Source organism: Mirounga angustirostris, unplaced genomic scaffold (genome assembly GCF_029215605.1).
Source record: "Mirounga angustirostris isolate CCGP_5_RB_7025 unplaced genomic scaffold, mMirAng1.0.hap1 SCAF_6, whole genome shotgun sequence".
NCBI classification, from domain to species: Eukaryota; Metazoa; Chordata; class Mammalia; order Carnivora; family Phocidae; genus Mirounga; species Mirounga angustirostris.
The window spans coordinates 88,645,804-88,668,545 of NW_026991714.1; the positions used below are offsets into that span (position 1 = coordinate 88,645,804).

Sequence of the window (22,742 nt, forward strand, 5' to 3'; positions counted from 1 at the left end):
AGTGAGGAGTGGGAGTAGATTGTATTGAGTAGGTACTGTGAAAGGAAGGGAAGGAGCCAATAGTGATGGTGAATCTCAAAATTTGGAGTTCCAAGGAGAAGCAGACATGAGGGATTATCAGCGGATAGAGGTGCCTTTTGAAACAGGAACTAAGGAGGTAAGTAGTCATAATGGGTATGTCTGTGCATGTGTGAGAAATTTAGTCAATTTATATGTTTGAGAAGAGCGATCACTCTACAAAAGTAAAAATAACAGGATCTCTGTATTGGAAATTCTATTGGAAATTCCTGTAAGTGCTTTCCGAGCTAATTTGTTATCCCTATTTTACCGATTGGGAACTTCAGTTCATAAGTCGATCAAAATCAAATTGCAGAGACCAACTCATGACTGCGCAGTTCTAAGTCCAGGCTTGGGTTGAAGTCAGCAGTGAGTAACCCGACGTTGCCCGGGGCCAACGGCAGAGGACAGGGCTGGAACTACACTTCCCAGTGTGCCAGGCGGGGCGGGGCGCGGGCGGGGAGGGCGCAGGCTCCTTCCCAGAAGCAAAAGCGGAAACAAAAGAGTCTCGCCGGCGTCCTCGCCCGCACACTCGCGCACACCCGCGCTCCGGCGCACACGGAACAGGCACCGGCGCCCGGAGCGAGCCAGCGAGCCGCGAGCAGCGAGCCGGGGACCCCCGGCTGAGCCAGCAGAGCAGCCAGCGAGTCGAGCCCGCGACGACCCTACGCCCCCGCGCCCCGTAGCTGCCCCCAGCCGGCCGGTGTCCCCGCCGCCCTCCCTGACCCATGGCGCTGAAGAGGATTCAGAAAGTGAGTGCCCGGGCCAGGCCTGGGGCGACGGGGCGCGCTTCGGCTCCCTGCCCACACTGACCCCGGCGATGGTCCCGAAAGACGCGCCGGGAGGGCACGGGATGGGAGGGTGCGCGGGGATCAGGGGGCCGGAGATGCCGGCGGGGCCAGCGGGCACTGGACAGGTGAGGTGGGAGCAGGGGCAGGTCCCGGGTGGCTTGGAGGCGGGGGCCCCCTGCGCGCTCGCGCCGGAGCTGCGCCGGGAGTCCCTGGGTGGAGATCCTTCTCGGGCTCCAGACCTTCCCCAAATCTGTGCTTTACCGTCACGGCTGGATTTTGCCCTACACTGGTCTAGTTTTGGCTCCTGTCATGCTGTGTTTTCTCCACGCCCGTTCTTTTATGTTCTTGCTTCCCCGGGCTCCCGGAGAGGGCAAGGAAGGTGTGGTGGGCCTGCGGTCTTTCTCCTCGGTGCTGTGGGTTTGTTCTTTTTCTCCTCTGTGGTTGGCTCCTGCTTAGATCCCTGAACGGGCTGGAAAAGCCCATTTGGGGCCCAGAAGCCAGGAGAAGCCTCTTGCCTCTTCTATTTTGGTGCCTCTTCTGCTGCCACTTCAGGTCACATAGCTGTAGTGAAAACATAGTTGCTGATACACAACAAGATGACCTCCTGGCTGTGATTCATCGTGAGTCAAGCCAAACAGGTTTTTTCCCCCCTCATGGTAAACTTACATGTAAAGTTCGAGACACAACAGAAACTGCCACAGTATAAGTTGTTTGATGCTTTGACACATGAGAATAGAATGAAGAAGAAATGTATATATTCATTCAACACATATTTATCCATCCCAAATCTGTAAGGAATTGCCTTCTCTTGCATAATACTGTATTTATTGCTACTCTTTCAGATGTGAACATCTTACAGAATTGGGGTTGGGGCATTTTTTTTTTTTTTCTGTTCACTTTTATTTCTTGTTGAGTTATGGGTCTGTTCACTGACAGGTTTTTAAAAGGTTTACAGTTATATGGAGAACACTGAGAATTTATTTTTAAACGGGGAGTGTTTCAGTAAGTTAAGCCAACAACAGACAGCATGTCTGGTAAATAATTTTAGAAGAAATCAATGCTACAGAAAAATTCTATTAACTTTTTAAGGCATGAAGTGATGGAGATATGTACATTGTGTTCTCAGTCATAACTGGTGGCATCTTCTGGTACAGAGGACAGCAACTTTCAGGTCCACCCTCTTTTGTTGTTGCTGTTCAAACACTGAATCCATAGAATACTGTTTTTGTGTGTGTGTGCCATTTGAGGGTCTTCTCTCTATAAAACATAAAGCTAACAATCCGCATTTATTGATTCATGTTTTCTGATTTGAAGGTAATGCAGTTACACATTCAAAATTACTCTAATTTCAAAGCCCTTATCAGCATCTTTGTCATGACTTGTATGCTTATTAATAATATGTAATATTGGCTTACATTTGAATTAAACAATACACCTATTCCAATGGGGCACCTGGATGGCTCAGTCATTAAGCATCTGCCTTCGGCTTGGGTCATGATCCCAGGATCCTGGGACCCTGCTCAGCGGGAAGCTGGCTTCTCCCTCTCCCATTCCCCCTGCTTGTATTCCCTCTCTCGCTGTGTCTCTCTCTCTGTCAAATAAATAAATAAAATCTTAAAAAAACAAAACAAAACAATACACTTATTCCAAGGAAGTTTTAAAATTCTATTTCCTTCTTTCCTACTTGTGAGAATTCTTCACAAGACTTTGCATATACAATAAATTTTAAATAATGTAGAATTTATCCACAGGCAGTAAACATTCAAAGAAAATGGACACTATTTGTAAATACTTTACTGGGCAATTGTCAGTCACCAGGCCGAATATTTATAATATGGAATATACCCAAATCATATTTTTATTAACTATTAGTTATTATTAGTTTATAACAGAATTGTTTGGTTAAAAAAAAATCACATAGAATTGATGTTAGGCCTGTAACAAATTGATATTTTGGAGAATAAATTGGGGATCACATAACATCCCATCTCTGTGTGCCAGTCTTTGGCTTCCCTTTCCTGTTATCAGAAAAGTTGACTTGCACAAATCTTCTTTCCACTAATCACATATCGCATGTTCATATCATTCCCTCATACTTTAAGGGGTGTTATTTTGTTTGATTCTCCGCTTTTCCTACTGTTTACGCCTCCTTGATTAGAAGCCAGTTCCAAGTGGCTCAGTCGTTGGGCGTCTGCCTTTGGCTCGTGTGGTGATCCTGGGGTTCTGGGATCAAGTCCCGCATCGGGCTCCCTGCTCAGCAGGGAGCCTCCTTCTCCCTCTGCCCCTGCTTGTGTCTCCTCTCTCGCTGTGTCTCTCTCTGTCAAATAAATAAAAATCTTAAAAAAAAAAAAAAAGAAAACAAGCCAGTTCCAAGTAAGGTATATGCTTTTTGCCTTATGAACAGTTACAAAGCCTTCTTTGATATCATCAGTATATAAATTCTTACTTGAATCTTGCATGTTCCAACAAAAGAAGATACATATTAACTTTTGGCCTTTCTTTTTAAGTGTATTGGAATAACACTATCAGATACCTTCTAGGTCATTGGGTTGTACTTTTCCTGTACCGAAAGTGGCAGGCCTTAAAGCTGTGCAGAACCTCAGAGAACTGCACTTTGGAGTTGAGTGGAGGGCAGGGGCTGGAGCCAGCGTCTAGGGTAGTGTATCGGAAATATTTGTGGGACATTTTCAGACCGTCCCCACTGCTGTAAATGAAAGATGTGGAATCCCCCAGATGGGCTGGGGTGGAAAGAAGGTTGAGAACCACTGATGTTCTAGTCTGTTATTCAAAGAAGGAATCTGAGGCGTGGAGTGAAGGAGCACTTTGTCCAAGTTAATCTCTGAAGAAGTGACTTGCATATTTGAGAATGTTAAAAAAAAGTTCATTACTTCACATTTTTTCCACTTTATATGAAATGATTAAAGATGGTTAAATTAAAATTGTATATGCAAAGCATGTAGATATCAATGCTTAAAATACATTTTTATACTAGAGTATGCTAAATGATTTCATGCTCTTTAGACATCCAGTGCCAGTTTTGCATTTCAGCTCATAAATTTACACACCCATGCCCTATTTTTTGGTTACAGTGGAAGATGTTATCACAGTCACCTAAATCACTAAAGGGAAAAAGTTTGAACAAAGTCTGAGGAAAGACACAAAATAGGTTTGAAAAAAAAACGATAGTTTTTCAGCTGGGCATCTGTTATTTTCTAGAATTATTTCTAAGTGTTTCTTTTATCAATGCTATTTTTAATACTTGATAAACTTTTTTGGAAATCACTTTAAAATTACGAATGTTATAATACTGAATGTTTTAAAACCAAGAAAAGAAAGATCCTAATTTGGTTATTATTATCATCTTAGTATATTTCTTTCCAGACTTTTTAAATTTGATAAATTGAAGTAATGATCATCATAGTAACATGATATGATGGGCTTTATTGCCTTTTTGGTCTTTTGAAAAGTGAAGCGAAAGAGTTTTGTTTTACAAATATAGCAACACAGATAACTACTCCTCAGTGTACAGTTCTGTCCTCAAAATGGAATATTTGCTTTTTTAATAAGCAATTTAACTTAAAATGTATATATAAACAGATTACAACTTTATAAATGTTTTGTGCTGAATTTTTTGATTTGTACAATTCCACATTAAACTCTACATCCGTCTAGAAAACCTTTAGGATACTTACAAAAACAACCCAGCCCTTTGTGGATAGAGCATCAAAGAGAAGAAGATCTGGTTTTTATTTCTGGCTCTGTGATTTACTAGCTTGTTTCCCTATCCATGCAATGGTACTATGCTAAATACAACCAGCAAATATAATATATAATGGTTACTCTGTGATAGATGCTCTGCTGCGCGTTTGACATAGATTAATTGATTTAGTCCTTAGTGGCCCAAGAGGTAGAAATGATTGTTATCCCCATCTTATAGATGATGAAACTGAGGCACAGAAATGTTGGGTAATGTACCAGAATTACGTATCTAGTAAGTGGCAGTGCTAGGATTTGAAACCAGATAGATGGCTTCAGATTCCATGCTCTTAACCATTTTAGGACATGGCTTTTTCTTATCCAAATGGACTCATATCTGTTGTATTTAAATTGATAGACGCATAGAGTTAAATGAGTTTATGGGTGTAAGTGCTTTGCAAACTGGACTGTTCTATGCACATGTAAAGTGGCATTATAATTAAGACTTTGGCATATTTAATCATGCATCACTCAGTGTATTGATTGTGCTTTGTAAACCTCTGCTCTGAAGTAATGTACACTAGATCACTGAACATGGTAAATGAATAATATAACTTTATTTTTGTTCCATCACTTAAAATTTTTCTCCTCCAAAGGGATTTAGAAAAATTGTAATTTATAAATGTTCTGTCAAAAGTATCATTTCATTGTGAAGTTTTCATTTGAGAAAACTATTTATGAACTGATTTAGCTATTTAGTTCCTCTAGTGGCTTTGAATAGCAGTCGACTGTTCAGATTGCACAAATACGTTAGGAAGACTTGAAGATTGCAAAATTAAATCTAAGATTCCAGATTCTTTCAGAAAAAAGGATATAGGTTCAACAAATTTTTTAAAGGAAGAACATAGTATTTATGCTTCACGGTAGATAAAGTGGTTTGCCTTGAGATGAAAGGAAGAAAGTGTTTTTTTCTAAAAAGCCATCATATGAATTTTTCTGCTTTTAAATCTTTGTAATTAAGCTCAATCTTCTTTTGCCCTGGGTATCATGTATTTTTCCTTCTTCATCACAACAGAGGTGTTAAAAAAAGAACAGTTCTGAGGTTCCTTCTCTGTGGAAATAAATAGCATAGATCTAAATAAGGCTGTTTATGCCTATTTTAGGAAGCCAAACACATTATAAAAACCAACTTAACAGGATGTGGGATTGCCCCCAGTAAAGCAGGGTAGCATCCTTACTTGTTTTAGTTCCCTGAAATACACATTGAAAACATATTTAATGAGTGCCACTAATCAAAATAATAAGCCTGATACTCTCCACTAAACTGAATTAATGGTTGTCTGTAATGTATTAGCTCTCTTCCCTTCCCCAGTTCTTTTTAACAGTGGATGAACTGATACTATGTTTAATTAAAAACAGGTATTGAGATACTTGTCCTCTCTCCTCTTAACCCTATGATGCTGGAATAAAAGATGCTGTAGTATATAATCCAGATTTTTAGGGGATTGGAAGGATCCTCAGACCACCTCAGAACATCTGTCTGAAGGCAAAACAGGTTCTATTTCTAGCCTGTCTTGGTCAAGATGGTCTCTGAAAAGCTGAGGTTTTTCTGCATTTAACTGGTTCTGGGATGAATCTGTGAAGGTTCAATTACACGCATTAGACAGTATTAGAGGCTACTATGTTTCAGGAGTTGTTCTTAGTATCGGGAGGAAGCTACCATTCTAAAGTTTACAGTTTAGTGCTCCCATCCTCTTTCTGGATGTTTCCTCCACTTCTCTCTATTCATATTATTCTGGGTTTTTTTTGTGTGGCTCTTCTCCGGTGTTACCACATTGCTTATTAGATGCCTAGTCTCCTTTCAGATTTATGAAAACCTTTCCAGCAGGGATGAGGTTGCGATATTGCTTCCTTCACCTCAGACTTCCTTAGTAGTATCTGATGATTCTCAGTCCAGGTGACCACCCTTCTTATGTGAGCAGAATTTGGATTTCTTTAGAGGGAACAGACCTGATGGCCTGGGCTCATTGTTCTTCTCTAAACCAGTAAAACTCTGGCCTGTGTTTATGCTTCCCCCAAATTTTGATGTGTTTATTTTCATTTAGTTAAAAATATTTCCTAATTTCCCTTTTGATTCTTCTTCAACCCTTGAGTTATTTAGAAGATTTTATTTATTCTCCCAATATTTTGATTTACAGATAGCTTTCTCTTATTGATTTCTAAGTTAATTCCATTGTGAATGAAGAACTTGTTATTTGACTCCTTTTAAATTTTGGGGACTTGTTTTATGGCCCAAAATATGGTCTGTATTTTTTACTTACATAATAATGGTGCCATTCAGGTGCTCAACGTAGCTTTTCAATGGAAATGTTTAATAATTTCTAGCCTTCAATTTGCCAGTTTCTGGTTGGTGTCCATAAAGCCTAGGTTATTTCTAAGGAATGAATGCCAAACTAAGGCTTACACCTTCCCAGTGTCTTCTTGTACGTGTATGAGTTTCCAGAACAGGGGTGATGAAACAAGTTTAGTGGGTCACAAACAGCATTTTAAAAAAATGGAATATAAAATATTAATGCTTTAGGTGTAGTAAGGGTGATAATTGTTTCATGAAACTTTTAATTATATATTTGTGTCCCTGTGCCTGTGGATGTTACTAGTTGTGATATATATATCATGTTTTTCTTTTGAATTGCTGTAAGGAAAGTTTGAAAATCATAGCATAAGATCCTTAGATAAAATCAATATTATCAAAAATACATGCCACAGGGCGCCTGGGTGGCTCAGATGGTTAAGCGTCTGCCTTCGGCTCAGGTCATGAGCTCAGGGTCCTGGGATCGAGTCCCGCATCGGGTTCCCTGCTCAGTGCAGAGCCTGCTTCTCCCTCTCCCTCTGCCACTCCCTCTGCTTGTGCTCTTCTGTCTATCTCTCTGTCAAATAAATAAAATCTTTAAAAAAAAAAAATACATGCCACACATTCATATGTATACACATACATGTGTGTATGTATATATAGAGAAAGCAAATGAACATATATACACATACAAACACACATACACGTATATACACACACTCACACACAATGTCAAATGTTGTAGTCTCAGAAACAGTTCTGTTTGTTATAATCTTCAATGCTCATTGTTTTCTGCTAAAAGTTGTAGCATTTTATAGTCACTGAAGTACAACCACAATATTCAAGAATAGTGCTGGGTGATACAAAGATGAATTGATTTATTATGCAGAAACTTATTAAGTGCCTTCTATATACCAGTTATTTGGGATAGACGTGTAAGAAGTGATATTTAATAACAGATATTTGGTTGAATCACAGACCTGTACCTCTGAAACAAATAATACATTATATATTAAAAAAAAAAAAAAAAGAAGATAGTAAGAAGGGAAAAATGAAGGGGGGGAAATCGGAGGGGGAGACGAACCATGACAGACTATGGACACTGAGAAACAAACTGAGGGTTCTAGAGGGGAGGGGGTGGGGGGATGGGTTAGCCCAGTGATGGGTATTAAAGAGGGCACGTTCTGCATGGAGCACTGGGTGTTATATGCAAACAATGAATCATGGAACACTACATCAAAAACTAATGATGTAATGTATGGGGATTAACATAACATAATAAAATTAAAAAAAAAATAAAAGTAGAAAAATAAAGCTTGCCAAACCAAGCTTTTTAGGTGCCTCCCCCCCAAAATTTGGTAAATATTGAAAGGTATGTTTATCTTTTAAGTAGGTTTTAAGAAACAGGCTGCTAGCTTTTATCATTTCATTTTGTCTTTCTTTTTCCTGAAGCATCATCTTTCTTGATTAGAAAATGCTCTGTGTTGTATGTTCCGTTATGTGTCAAAATTCTGTTAGGTATTTTGAAAAGTTGTATGTAATTTCCTATCATGTTTTTCTTAACCTCTCAGTGTCTTTGAACACAAACACTCCTCTTCAAAGCTTATGGAGTAGTGTTTATTTCTAACCTTTTATAAAATATAAGCTCTTGGGAAAAGATAAAAAGAACCTTTTTCATTCCCTCACATTTCACACTTTTGTTTTTCTTGAGCACGGCTGAAACTGTGCAAATGGCCTGAATTCGAGTACTGGAGCATTGTTGGCTCCAGTGTTGATTGAGGATAATGGGCTCTAGTTACTACAGCCTTGAGGTGAGTATTGTTTTGGGTGAGGAGAGTGCTGGAGTGGAAGGCAGATGGTATGAGCCTTTGTTCTAGCTTTGGCTTCATGACCTTGGTCAAGAAACTCATAGTTTTTATTTTCTTTATCTAGAATGTTATGCATGGAACTAGATAATTTCTATGGTCCTTTCTGATTTATAATTTTAGGCACACCTAAATAATGTTATTTGCTGTTTGTTTTGTTCAACTAACAGTAAAAACGATCACAGAAACAAATATTGAGTATGGCACAGTGCTCTGCTGCTGTATGAAACTTGAGTTAAAATCCTATTTACTTTGAGAAGTCAGAATTGAAATAAATGTTGGCATCTTAATGTATAAGATTAATGAGTCTTTTAAGATGTCTTTGATTAAAAAGCATATTTGTGATACAAATAAGATATATTTCTGTTTTTGTACCAGTATCATAACAAGCTTTTCTAATTCCATTTAGCTTCCATCTGATTCACAGGTATCTTTATACTTTAAAGATTGTTTTATCCACATATTTAGAAAACTGCCTTATACAGCTACCTTACATGTAGTAGATTTTTTTGGATTCTAGTTAATACGTTTATGGAGCACCTTCTGTATGTAAGGTATATAGAAAATGAAATAAGGAGAAATATGGAAAAGTGACATATAACCAGCATTATCTAAGAAATTTAAAATTATTAAGGGTAAGAAAAGTACCATTAAAGATTAGGTAGACTTAGGAAAGTACCGTAAGAAAAATATAACATACTTGAACAGAAAGAGAGTCAAAAGTAGGAGAGGTCAAATTTATTTAGGGGAGATCAGGAAAAATTCTATGGAGGAGATGGAATTGGATATAGGTTTGGAAGAATGGGTAGCATTTTCAAAGACAGGGTTCATAAAGGAACCTGCAGAAATGAAAGCATCAGAAAGTACTTGTCCTGTTCAGGAAGGAACAGATAATCCTGCTTTTGGGAAGCATTTGGGGAATAGTAGACATAAAAGTTCATACTGTGGAGGGCCTTGAAGACCCATGATGAGAAATGTGTCCTTAATGCAGAAGTTTGGGGAAGCCATTGAAGTTTTTTGAGTAAGGAAGTAACATTCTTTTTTTTTTTTTTTTTTAAGATTTTATTTATTTGACAGTGAGAGAGGGAACACAAGCAAGGGGAGTGTGAGAGGGAGAAGCAGGCTTACCGCTGAGGGAGTCCAATGTGGGGCTCCATCCCAGCACCCTGGGATCATGACCTGAGCCGAAGGCAGACAGGCAGACGCTTAATGGTTGAGCCACCCAGGCACCCCAGGAAGTAACATTCTTAATCATATTCTTAGGTATGCATTCTTGCCCTCACAGAATAAAAGATTGTTTACCATTTGTAATTACAAATCTGATGAATGTCATGAAAAGGGGAGTATAAAGTACTATGGGAATATAGCAGGAACCCTTTGAAGGGTTCAAGGAAAACCTTAAGGAAATGTTTAAGATGAGACATAAAGGTAAAAGTAAAGTAGATAAAACAAATGAGTGTGTGTTGGGGGGATGAGGGAGGTGCTTAGGAGTCTTCTATCTAAAAGGAAACTAGGGACAAGATAGCATTGGGGGACTTTAATAACTGTTACAGAGAATATTGGAGGAAAATGGTTGAAGGTATAAGGCAAGAGAGAAGGAGTCAGATGATGGAAGGCCTGGTAAGCCATTTTAAGGATTTATAAATTTTATGTTAAGGCTAATAAAAAATACTGAAAGCGTTCGACATGGTACTTTGAAAAGATGATTTTGAATACAGTGTCTTGGTAGAGAAATAGGACAAGTCAGTGAAGACATTGCACTTGTTCAAGTGAGATCTAAAGAGGGTCTGAGCTAAGATGGTGGCAGAGGACATTTGGGAAGAGGGTTATGTGAGAAATATTATAGGGTGTTTGTACCACCTGGCCTTTTTGAGTTGGGTCTGACCCACCCATGCCTACTTCTAATTGGCCTTTCAAATCAGCTCTCTAAGGCGCAGTGGTCGAGGCAGTCTCTTCAGACTCCTACTACCCAGTCTGTTCTCAGATACTTTAATAGTGTCTCCCTGGTTTGAAACTTTGGCTTCTGGAAATGTCTCTTTTTGCTCCTCTCAGACGTTTTTGCCCTTTGGACCTCAGTTTTTCTATATCCTGGAATCCTTCCAGTGGGAGGGATTTGGACAGTCTGAACAACTTGGTACTGATTAATGTGAGGAGGTGGGAGGGGTTGGGGTGGATGGGACATGAAGGGAAGAAGGAATCAGACTGTGATTCTAAGGTTTAGAGTTTGAATTACTGGAAAAAGTATATTTTTATCATAATACTTCATAAAGTAGACTGAAATACAGTTGTTACTGGATTGTCTTGGATTGTCTAAGATACATTTTTATTTATGTACTTCCTATTATGGAAATATTATATAAAGGTGACTGGGAGTCTTCTCTTTAAGAGGAAGCCGTGTTTTAAACTAGAGGCAAGATAGTATTTTGGGAAATTGAGTCATTATGGCTGCTGTTGAAATCACTGGGGAAAAGTGGTTGCAGATCTGAGACATTGGGTAGATAACGCCCCTAATCTTGACCTCAGATATTTATTCTGAATTGTGCTCTTTATAGCTCTGATTCAATAAATACTACTTTGATGCAGCAAAATCAGTAGCATCATTGCTTTCTTCATCTTCTTCCTTTTGTGTGGAATTTGGCTGCATTATTATTATTATTATTTTTATTATTATTGCCTTTACTAGAGATACCTGATCCAAGGAGGAGCAGCTAGGACCAGTTTGTTGAAGTGAGTTTTGTTCCTATAACTAAATTAATTGGATAGTGTCAGCATTTTGAAGTCTTCCAGGAAGAATCTACATGGTTAAAAATAAAGCTGTTCTTTAATTCAGAGGCTTAAAGAGGTTCTGTATTTGGAGACCTTTCTGACAATTGTTCGATATCTCTCTATTGAAATAGCTCTAGTCAACTGGATAAGGAGATCAGAGCCTAAACTGTAAGCCCATGAAATGTTTATTTACAGATAAACCAAATATAGCTCATATATCCTTTTAGAGACAATATAAAAAATGCAGTCTGGTAAGAATCACTGTCTGTTTTAGGAGTTTTGAGGTAAAGATGGTTGTGTCCATGAATTACCTGTTGAGCCAGGATTTTTGTTTTTGTGGGTTTTTTAAAAAAATTTTATTTTAAAGATTTTTATTTATTATTTGACAGGGAGAGAGAGAGACACTGAGAAAGGGAACACAAACAGGGGGGAGTGGGAGAGGGAGAAGCAAGGCTTCCCGCCGAGCAGGGAGCCCGATGTGGGGCTTGATTCCAGGACCCCGGGATCACGACCCCAGCCGAAGGCAGACGCACAACGACTGAGCCGCCCAGGCGCCCCGAGCCAGGATTTTTGAAATAATGTTTTCGTGTGCTTTGGATTCAGTAATTTAGATTTTTGACTGTAAATCAGTCCCTATGCACAGGCTATTTAATGTCCTTTACACACATCCAGTGGGATATATATTCTATTACAGAGATTTAGACTTTCTGAATGTTGAAGCTAGAGTACAACAAAGCTTTTTCAGTCTGGTCAGCATAATTTTTTAGAGAATATTTATTGCATAGTGTCATATTAGGTTTGATGGTAAATAAGGCAACTCTGACTTGTTCATTCTCTACTGTTCAGATTGGACTTTTACCCTTCTGGGAGCTGAGAGATTAATTCAGGCTTCTCTTTTCTTACATTCCCTTCTTTGTTTCTTTTTGTTTGTTTACTTTCTTTGAATTAGGCTGCCTCATCTACTTTTAGATTTTAAGTTCCCTAGAGGCAGGGACTGTGTCTAGGTTGGTTTTATGGAGAACACTCAGCATATTGTGGGGTGTTATAAACATACCATCTGTGACAATTTAAAATTCAGTTTCAGACCTCTTAGTACTTTGCTTTGTGTCTATTTGGTTACAGAAATCTGAACTAGAATAGAGGTACTTAGCCATGTAAGGCTATATAAATCCATTAAGTCCACATTTTTGTGGACTTATAATGCTTCTATAGTTCCAGTCAAAATATAGGGACAGTATCTTGTAATCTGCCTTTCATTACTATATCTTATATTTTTATTTTGAAATTTAGATACCCTAATTAGTTTTTTTTTTTTTTTTTTTATTTGAGTGTTAAGCACATTGGAATAGAAAATTGTTTCACTGACACAGACTACTTTTGTCTGGGGCATACTTTACCAGTTTGATGATATTTATTGCCTGATCTGTGTTTAGGTATAGTGTTAGGTTGTTTTAAGCTTACTTTGTCTCGAAGGAGGAGAAGGATATTGGATCAACTATATATTTCAGTTTTAGCTTTTAAAAGTCACTGGAAATGAAATTATACATACACACATAAACACATATACACAGTGTGTTTACTATAATGAGTTCTTTCCATATATGGATTTATACCTAGTCTCATTGTTTGATAGGCATCTGTTACATTATCGGTTTTCTACATATTTTTGTTAGGTATATTCCTGGCAGTAAACTTGCTGGGTCATTGAGTATTCCAGTGTTCACCTTTGGTAGTGAATGTCAAACGTTCCCTCATCCACCAGCAGCATGAGCGTTCCAGTTGCCTCACACCTTTGCGAACCTTGATGCTTTTTTCTGGCTTTTTCATTTTAACCATTCTGTTGGGTTTGTAGTGGTATAGGATTTTGGTTTTAATTGCATTTCCTTGATGTCTAATGAAGCCAAGCCACTTCTCATATGTATATTGGCCATTTGGATAGTTTCTTTCTTTCTTTCTTTCTTTCTTTCTTTCTTTCTTTCTTTCTTTCTTTCTTTCTTTCTTTTCTTTCTTTTTTCGATAGCCTCTTTTATAAAATGCTTATTCAAGTCTGCCTTTTAAAAATTGATCTGTAGATAAAGTTTTTACATATTCTGGATGTGGGTCTTTTGTCAGATATATGTACTGTAAATATTTTCCCCTATTTGATGGCTTGCTTGCCTTTTAACACTTTTAAGTGTGTCTTTCAATGAACATATGTTCTTGATTTTAGCCAAGTCCAAATTTTTCATTTTTTTCTCTTATGGATAGTGCTCTTTTTGTCCTGTTTAAGAAATTTCTGCCTCCTTCAAGTCATGAAGACGTTTTATGTTTTCTTTTAAAAACATTCTTGGGCCACCTGGCTGGCACAGTTAGTGAACCATGGGACTCTTGGTCTCAGGGTTTGGGTTCAAGCCCCATGTTGGGTGTAGAGATTACTTAAAAATAAAATCTTTTAAAAAAATACATAGGAGTGGTATTTTATCTTTCATATTTAAACTTATGATCTATTTAGAATTGATTTTTTAATAAGATTTGAGGTAGGGGAGGCCAAGGTTTATTTTTTTTCCCATATGGATACCCAGATGACCATCTGTTGAGAAAATTTTTCTTTTTCTCCATTAGAATGTCACTGACTTCACTTTTAATTTTTGAATGCTAAGTTTGCCATTGTTTTCTTTCCATTTGCAATGCATTGATAAAGTAAGTTCTCATGGTCCTACTCAGATGTCAAACACCATCACTTTTGCTTCTACATCAAAATTGCTATTTGTTTATCAAAAACAGTGATAATATCCTAAGTTGGGTTTAAAGGATATGTTGTCCATTTCTTTCAAGTGCAACTGTCTGCAGTGAAGCTTTGTAGAGCCCTAAGGAGGTATCACCGCATTGAAGTGTGTGAAAGACGCCCCCTGGATTTGGCTCATGTCCTGTGTGGCAAAATGCAGCGGGCCTGACTGCTACTTGTAATAACTAGCACGTAGAAAAGAAAAAAGAAACAACAACAGCAACAAAACCATTAACTTTTCTGTGCTCCACTTTTTTTTGCAAATAAGGGTTTATATAGTTAAGTACAGTATTGTAGGTGCCAGGTTTAAAGGGGTGGAGTAGGAAGTAATCTCTGAGGCAATATATGTGGTTTTTTAGAATTTACCAGCTCTTACAACCTTATTTATTATTATTTCATATGTTTTTTTTTTTTTTTGAATTTAGAAGGTAGTTTGTGTCAGTCAAGATATTTTATACCAGTTCCTTACTAGATCACACTTCTGTCTTAGGAGAAATTCTCTAGAACTCTTTAGAGCATTCTAAACTTGAATAAATACATTCAGAAGGTGACCCTTAAAGTGTATAGCTACTCTTACATGTATTTTCTTGGAGATACAACTACTTTTAAGTTTCTGAGAATCCAGAGGACCTCTTTCCTATACCTTTTAAACTATATCTTAAGAAGTTATTTTTTTCCACAAACCAGTTCTCCTTGAATTTCATGCGTCAGTATAATCATCAACAAATATGTTGGACCAGTGATTTAGGAGATTATAAGCATCATAATCTGATTCCAGTAAGTTAAGTCTTTAAAACATCGGGAGGATAGAGTTGGGATGAGAGTATAAAAATAGAGTCATGGTGCACCTGGGTGGCTCAGTCGGTTAAGTGTTTGCCTTCAGCTCAGTTCATGATCTTAGGGTCCTGGGATCGAGCCCTGCTTCGGGCTCCCTGCTCAGTGGGGAGTCTGTTTCTCCCTTTACCCTTCACCCTGCTCATGCTCTCTCTCTCAAATAAAATCTTTAAAAAAAATAAAACAGAGTCATGATCCGTATTAGACAGGATATGGAAACATTTAATAAACTTCTGCTATAATTAGTCCACTGGTTAAATTGATCATGGGACAGAAAGACAAAAGTAAAAAATTGTCCGTGCCACCAACTGCAGCCCTGTTTCTGGGCAGCTCTGTTACCAAGGATTGCCAGTGGTTGGAAGACAACTTTACTTTGAGACTGGTCAACTCAGCACTTGGAACTCAGCTCTTGGAAAGGCAACCAAAAGCTATATATCCTGACAGTAGGTCAGCAGCATCCTAAATAAGCTATAAGGGTGGAATATTTAGAGTTTTGAGGTCTTCTAAACCAGAAAAACCAAAACCAAAATTTGTAACAAGAATTTTGTGTGGCTTTGGCTACTTTGGTAGAAATCATACATTCTGTAAATTGAAAATAGTTATGGCAGTAGCATGAGTTTTTAATATTTTAATGATTAATATTCTTTTGAGATTCATTTCTGGGTAAGATTATATATTACTTAAAAGGCCACCCTAGGGGCGCCTGGGTGGTTCAGTCAGTTGAGCATCTGCCTTCGGCTTGGGTTGTGATCCCAGGGTCCTGGGATCAAGCCCCGCATTGGGCCCTGCTCAGCGGGGAGTCTGCTTCTCCCTCTCCCTCAGCTGCTCCCCCCGCTTGCTCTCTCTCTGTCAAATAAATAAAATCTTAAAAAAAAAAAGGCACCCCAGTGTTTTTAAGTAAACTGCATTATTCTCTCTTAACATCTGTTGTTATGATACTCTTTTTATTAAATACAATCTGCATTGATTCTGATTCTGTTGTCAAATCTAATCATATGTATTTATAAAAAGATTGAAATTTGAGGGCGCCTGGGTGGCTCAGTTGGTTAAGCGACTGCCTTTGGCTCAGGTCATGATCCTGGAGTCCCTGGATCGAGTCCCACATCGGGCTCCCTGCTCGGCAGGGAGCCTGCTTCTGCCTCTGACCCTCCCCCCTCTCATGTGCTCTCTCTCTCTCATTCTCTCTGTCTCAAAAAAAAAAAAAAAAAAAAAAGATTGAAATTTGAGATGTCTATTCGCTGCTGATCATGTTATTCCTTAAATTTTATTGGTTAACTCAACTATCACACACCTTATATAAAAGGCATTGTGCTAAGTATTGTGGAGGAATCCATGAATAAAATGCATTAAAGTTCTGGTTTTAAAAAAATATTCTGGTAGAAGAGGAAAGGGAAGGAAGAAATTTAGTATTTATTAAGCATCTTATACATGCCAGGTATTAAGCTAGGTACGTCTGTTTTTTGTTTTTTTTTTTTTTAAGATTTATTTTATTTATTTTTTAGAGAGTGAACAAGTGAGTGGGGGGAGGGGCAAAGGGAGAGGATCTGCCAAGCAGACTCTACACTGAGCATGGATCCCATAGCAGGACTCTATCTCAGACCCTGAGATCATGACCTGAGTCCAACACTTAACTGACTGAGCCACCCAGGTGCCCCGGTACTTTTGTGTTTTCATTCAGTGGTCAGTATAGTTCTTCAGGATTACCAGTGATGTCCCCAGATGAGGTACTTGAGACTCAAAGAGGTTAAGTTGCCCATAGTCACACAGCTAGTAAGGGTTAGTGCAAGGCCAGATTTGATATAAGTCTGACTCCAAAACTCATGTTTTTAAAGTGGCTGTTGAGAAGATGACCACTGTTAAGGAGAATGGGTATAACTTGGGCATAGGGAACTAGAAGGAAGGTTATTTTAGGAGAAAGAAAGTTACTAAGGCCAGAAAACTTAGCCATGTAAAATCCAGGTAATCAGTCGAAACCTGACTGTATGGTTCTCAAACTTTTGGTTCTTAGGACCTCCTTGTATTAAAAATATTGAGAGGGGTGCTTAGGTGGCTCAGTCCATTAGGTATCTGACTCTTGATTTTGGCTTAGGTTGTGGTCTTGGGTTCATGGGGTGGAGCCCTGCTTTGGGAGTGGAGCCTGCTTGGGATTCTCTCTCTCTCCCTCTGCCCTTCCCCCTGCTTGTGTGTTCTTTCTTTCAAAAACAAACAAACAAACTGCTGAGGGCCTCAAAGAGCTTTTTTGTTTGTATGGTTATGTCTATTAATATTCCATATGAGAATCTAAAACAAATTTAGAAATAGTAATTTAGAAATAACAAACCATTACATATTAACATAAATAACATTTTTATTAAAAATAATTTTTCCAAAACAAAAAAGTGGCATTGTTTTATACATGTTCAGATCTCATTATAGTCAGGCTTATAGATAATAGTTGAATTTTCACATTTGCTGAGGAATTCAATCTGTTACAATATCACATGTCCTATAACTGGAAAACTCCACTGTATACTCATGAGATATTGAGAGTGAAAAAGGCAAAAACATCGTAGTTTTATTGTGAAATTAATGTTGACCTCATAGACCTCTTGAAAGTGTTTTAGAAAATGCAAGGGAGTTCTTTGGAATATTACTGGGTGAGTTTGTGAATGGGAACCCAATTGAGTGTGTAGGGTTGGGACTAGATAATGAAAAGCCTTCATTGGTTGAGTTTGATTGATTTTAATAAGCAGTGGGGAGCCACTGAAATTCTCTAAGGGAAGATTGAAATAGAGCTGTGCTTTTAGAAGATTATTCTACAAATAATGCATAGAGTTTTGGGAAGCAATTCAAGTTGTACTATAACTGGTTTTTGAGGTAACTGTAGGAAGCAGTATAACAAGTATTGAGAGTATGTTGTATTTTCTTCTGACTGTAGATGAAGGAAAAGAGAGAGAAAAGAGTCAAAACAATGAGGAAATTTTGAGCCTGGTGACTGGGAGACTAATATTCTATTAACAGGTGTAGGAAACACAGGAAAAGAAGCAAGCTTGAGAAAGAAAGCAGATTAGGTTTTGGAATAAAAAAAAATTTTTACAGTATTATTTATGTTGAAATTAATTTAATCTTATAGAAAAGTTACAAAAAATAATAAAGTTCACCTGTATCCTTCACGTAATTTCCCCAGTATTTACAACTTACATAACCAAAATGAAGAAGGCAACATAATGAACTAAACTACAGACCTAATTCAGATTTTACCAGTTTTTCTACTGTCTTTTTCTTGTTTGAGGATCCAGTCTGGGATCCTACATTGAATTTAATTGGTAGGTCTTCTTAGTATATGTATTCTTTAATCTGTGACATTTCCTCAGTCTTTCCTTGTCTTATAAAAATTATTTAGTGAAAAGAGAAGATGCTTATTATAAGTGTAGTGGAAAGTACCAATGTCATTTCATTTTTAAAAAATGCCTAAGAACCTGAGTAAAAAAATCACTATCTTTTATTTAAAAAGTTACAGAACTATTATTAAAAAGTTGAAACAAAGGCTCAGTTAAGCGGCTGCCTTTGGCTCAGGTCATGATCCAAGGGTCCTGGGATTGAGTCCCGCATTGAGCTCCTTGCTGAGTGGGGAGCCTGCTTCTCCCTCTCCCTCTGCTGCTTCCCCTGCTTGTGCTCTCTCTCTCTCTCCCTCAAATAAATAAAATCTTAAAAAAAAAAGTTGAAACAATATAGAAGACATAAATGAAAAGTGACAACCCATTCCCAGAAATAACTACAGCTACTAGTTTGGTGTGTATTCTTTTATTTATTTTCTATGCATGTATGTGTATATGTTATGGGATCTAATGGGCATACCCTTCTGTAACTTGTATTTTCCACTCAAAAACTGTATTATAAGCACACAGCATCTTTTAATGTAGCATTTACAGATCTAGCTCATTCTTTTTAATGGCTGCACAGTGTTTCATAATGTGGCTGTATCATGAAACCATTCTCTTATTGATGGACTTTTAGGTTATTGGTTTTTTTGTAGTTATACAGAATGCCTCACTGGACATCTTGATATATGTATCTTTGGGTATTTGGACAATTATTACTACGGGATGAAATTACTGGTCAGAGACCATATGCATTTTCCACTTTCACAGTTATTACCAAATTACCCTTCAAAAGGATGTGTCTTAACTTAATCCCTCCAACAGTGAATGACATGTTTATTTTCCACCAAAGTTATAGATGAAGTATTTTAATAGGTCAACAGTGGTTTGGTTTCGGTAATGGTCTTATGGGTGTTTGACTATGCATTGCTCTGTTTTTTTCTTTACAAAGCACTACTTTGCTTTGTTTTGCTTTTGTAACACAAACACACACTCACATATACCTCCTAATTCAAAATAAATGGTTTTAAGTGCTTTGTCTTTGGAATTTTTTACTTTTAATCAGCATGAAGAGGCCTAGGTGAGGAGCTAATGAAACAGTTATTGGGAGGCTACATATAGAGTGCATCCTAGATTTCAAGGGAGTTGGTGGAGTAGGAAGAAGTGTTCAAGGAGTGAAAGCCAGGGTCAGGTTGTAAACTGTACTTTAGAGGGGCTTCCATGAGCAGTGAGAAATGTGGAGTTAAGCTTTGGCTCTTACATATCTTACAGACTTGAGCAGTTTGTATAATTCAGTATTGATTCTTACAGAGGCAGTGGAGAGAAGAGCAAAGGAAGAGATTACTAATCCTAGAATTTCCTTTTGAAATAACATAGGAATCACTAAATTATTTGTAATACTCCATATGTGGCTATGATGATAAAAATAGGTAAATAAGAATGCCAGTTAAAACAGAAACCATGAAGCAGGTTATAAGACTGTTTCTTAGAAACTTGGAGTAAACTAAGTTGGAATTTAATTAGTATAAGTAGTTCTTGGTTTCTTGTGTCTTATCTAAATGTATACTGGCTGGGGGGGCAAGATGGCAGCAGAGTAGGGGACCTCGTTTCATCTGGTCCCTCGAATTTAGCTGGATATCTATCAAACCATTCTGAACACACACGAATTCAACCTGAGATGTAAGAAGATTTATATGGATCTCTACAAGCAGAAAAATGACTACTTTTTGCAAGGTAGGAGGTGTGGAACCTTGAATCTTCAGGGGAAATATCAGAAGATAAACGGAGGGGGGAGGGGACCTCCAAAAGCTGGCCACTGGAAAGTGATATAACACCTGAGCAAGAAATCTGGACCTTTGGAAATCTGCTCTAGTGAGAAACACCCCTTTCTGAGAGACACAGGGGATGAACAGGGCAGAATTCTAGGTGGATCATTGTGGTCTCTGGATTCCAGGAGACTCAGAAAGAATGGGGGAGCCTGAACCGATAGAATGCCCAAGCAGTGGAGCAGGGAGACTGGTTATGGTCAGTGAGCCCAGAAGGGACTCTCAGCTCCGGTCACCATAAACCTTGAGCCGAGCCTGTAGGGAGACCGCTGTCTGCCTGACCACCCTGAAAAGGACTAGAAGGTGCGGGCTGTTTAACATTCTAGGGGAGATATAAAACGGCTTGTGCCCAGGACAGGGCAACAAATCTCAGGGCCGCGTGGCCCATGAAAGGACACTGGTGCAGCACCTAGCATGACCTGGGAGCTGCTCAAGAGGGTGCACATACGAGCCCATGGCTGCTAACAATTGCAAAATCACAAAGCGCAGCGATGCTTGTGGGTACCCATAACTCCACCAGGAAAGGGGCAGTGGGCGGGAGCCGTGGGATTCAGCAGTTTGGCCCAAAAAGAGTTTGCATCCATGACTGGGAAACAGCTCTCAGGGTGACCACCGAAGGGACACTGGGGCAGCACTCAGCGTGACCTGGGAACTGCAGAAGAGGGTACACGTGTGAGACTGTGGCCGCTAGCAGTTGCAAAGTCACAAAGCACAGAGAGGCTAGGGGTTCCCTGTAACTCCCTCGGGAAAGATGTAGCGGGCATGAATAGGGCGAGTCTGTGGAGTTTGGTACACAAAAAAGTGGAGATGGTTTGACCTGGAGGATTTATTGAAGAAAGGGGACTGTGACCTTGTGGCTCTGGGCCAGAGATTTCTGCATGGCCATATTTGCTCTAATCCTCTAAAGAGAAGCAGAAAGCCACCAGGGAACAAAAGCCACACAGCCGATCAGCTCACATTAAGCCCGTCTCCCTAACAAGGGGTGGGACAACTACCCCCAGGCAGAGACTCCTGAGAAGCTGAGGAGCAGGCCCCTCCTCCGGAAGACAGACTGGAAGAACAGGTGAATCATAAGCTTATTTCCCACAGGACTGTCAAACTCCAGTGCTAGGGGAAAATAATATAGGGAGCTCCAGGTGTTCCCTCACGACTCGTTGTATACTTCAGGCTAAAATTTTACGTTTCTTATTCTTCCTGTTCTTTTTTTTTTTTTACCCTGTTCCCATTTCAAATAGATTCTTATTTCCCAACTTGTTTTTAGTCGCTTTTTAACTTTTATTTTTTTCACATCTACGTTTTATAAGATTTATGCCCCATACTAGCCTGTTTTCACTCTATTCAACTTTATCTTGATATATATATATAAGTTCTGATTTCTTTGTAATATACTGTCTTCTAACAAGGAGACCAAAAATCAGTCAGGAACAGGAAGATCACCCTGTTTTGGTCATCCTGAGAGATTATAATCTCTCACCCCGCCCCGCCCCCCCTTTTTTATTGTTTTGGATCATCTTGACTTTGGTCGCATATCTGTGGTAGCTTTCCACCACTTCGGATTTTTTCTTGGGGGCATTCTGTGTGGGTCGTGGTTGATATTTTGGACTCTGTTCATTCATTCAACCATCTCTCAATAGAATTACTAGGAGGAGGAACTCTCAATAAAGAAAAGAACCAGAGACAATGTCCTCTGCCATAGAACTAATGGATATGGATATAAGCAAGATGTCAGAGATAGAATTCAGAATAGCAATCATGAAGTCAATAGCTAGGCTTGAAAAAAGCATTAGTGACACAATAGAATCTCTAAGGGCAAAAGTGAGATCTAATCAGGCTTAACATAAAAATGCTATGAATGAGATGCAGTCTAAACTGTATACTCTAACAGCCATGGTAAATGAGGCAGAATTGTGAATCAGTGATCTAGAAGATAAGCTGATAGGAAGGAAGCTGATAGGGATAGGCAGCTAGTAGCCCATGAAAACAGACTTAGATCAATGATGCCTTGAAACATTGCAATGTCAAAATTATTGGGATCCCGGAGGGAGTGGAGAGAGAGACAGGACAAGAAGGTATAGGAAATCATAGCTGAGAACTTACCTAATCTGGGAAAGGAAACAAACACTTGTGTCCAAGAGGCAGGACCCCTCCCAAAATAAATAAATAGATCAACACCCCAAAGTATAATAGTGAAACTTGCAAATCTTAGAGCCAAGGAAGCTATCCTGAGAGCAGGTAGGGGAAAGAGATTTCTTATGTACAAAGGGAGGAACATCAGAATAACATCAGACCTATCCACAGAAACCTGGCAGGTCAGAACGGGCTGGCAAGACATATTCAGGGTACAAAATGAGAAGAACATGCAGCCAAGACTACTTTATCCAGCAAGGCTGTCATTCAGAATGGATGGAGAGATACGGAGCTTCTAAAACAGACA

At 38.8% G+C, this 22,742-nt stretch overlaps 1 protein-coding gene across 11 annotated transcripts in view; it reads left to right on the top strand.

Moving 5' to 3' along the window:
* The first annotated feature begins 526 nt into the window (after positions 1–526).
* UBE2D1 (ubiquitin conjugating enzyme E2 D1) overlaps positions 527–22,742 on the top strand; it is a 44,578-nt gene continuing 22,362 nt past the window's right edge. For 6 of the 11 annotated variants that reach the window (XR_010412441.1, XR_010412442.1, XM_064594660.1 and 3 more), the window contains exon 1: positions 527–973. Coding sequence is in view for 3 of the 11 variants with exons in the window: in XM_045877874.3 (XP_045733830.1) it covers positions 878–973 (96 nt within the window). In the remaining 8 variants the exon portion in view is untranslated. The remainder of the gene's footprint in view (positions 974–22,742) is intronic. The other 5 variants (XM_064594658.1, XM_064594661.1, XM_064594659.1 and 2 more) reach the window with 5 other exon arrangements.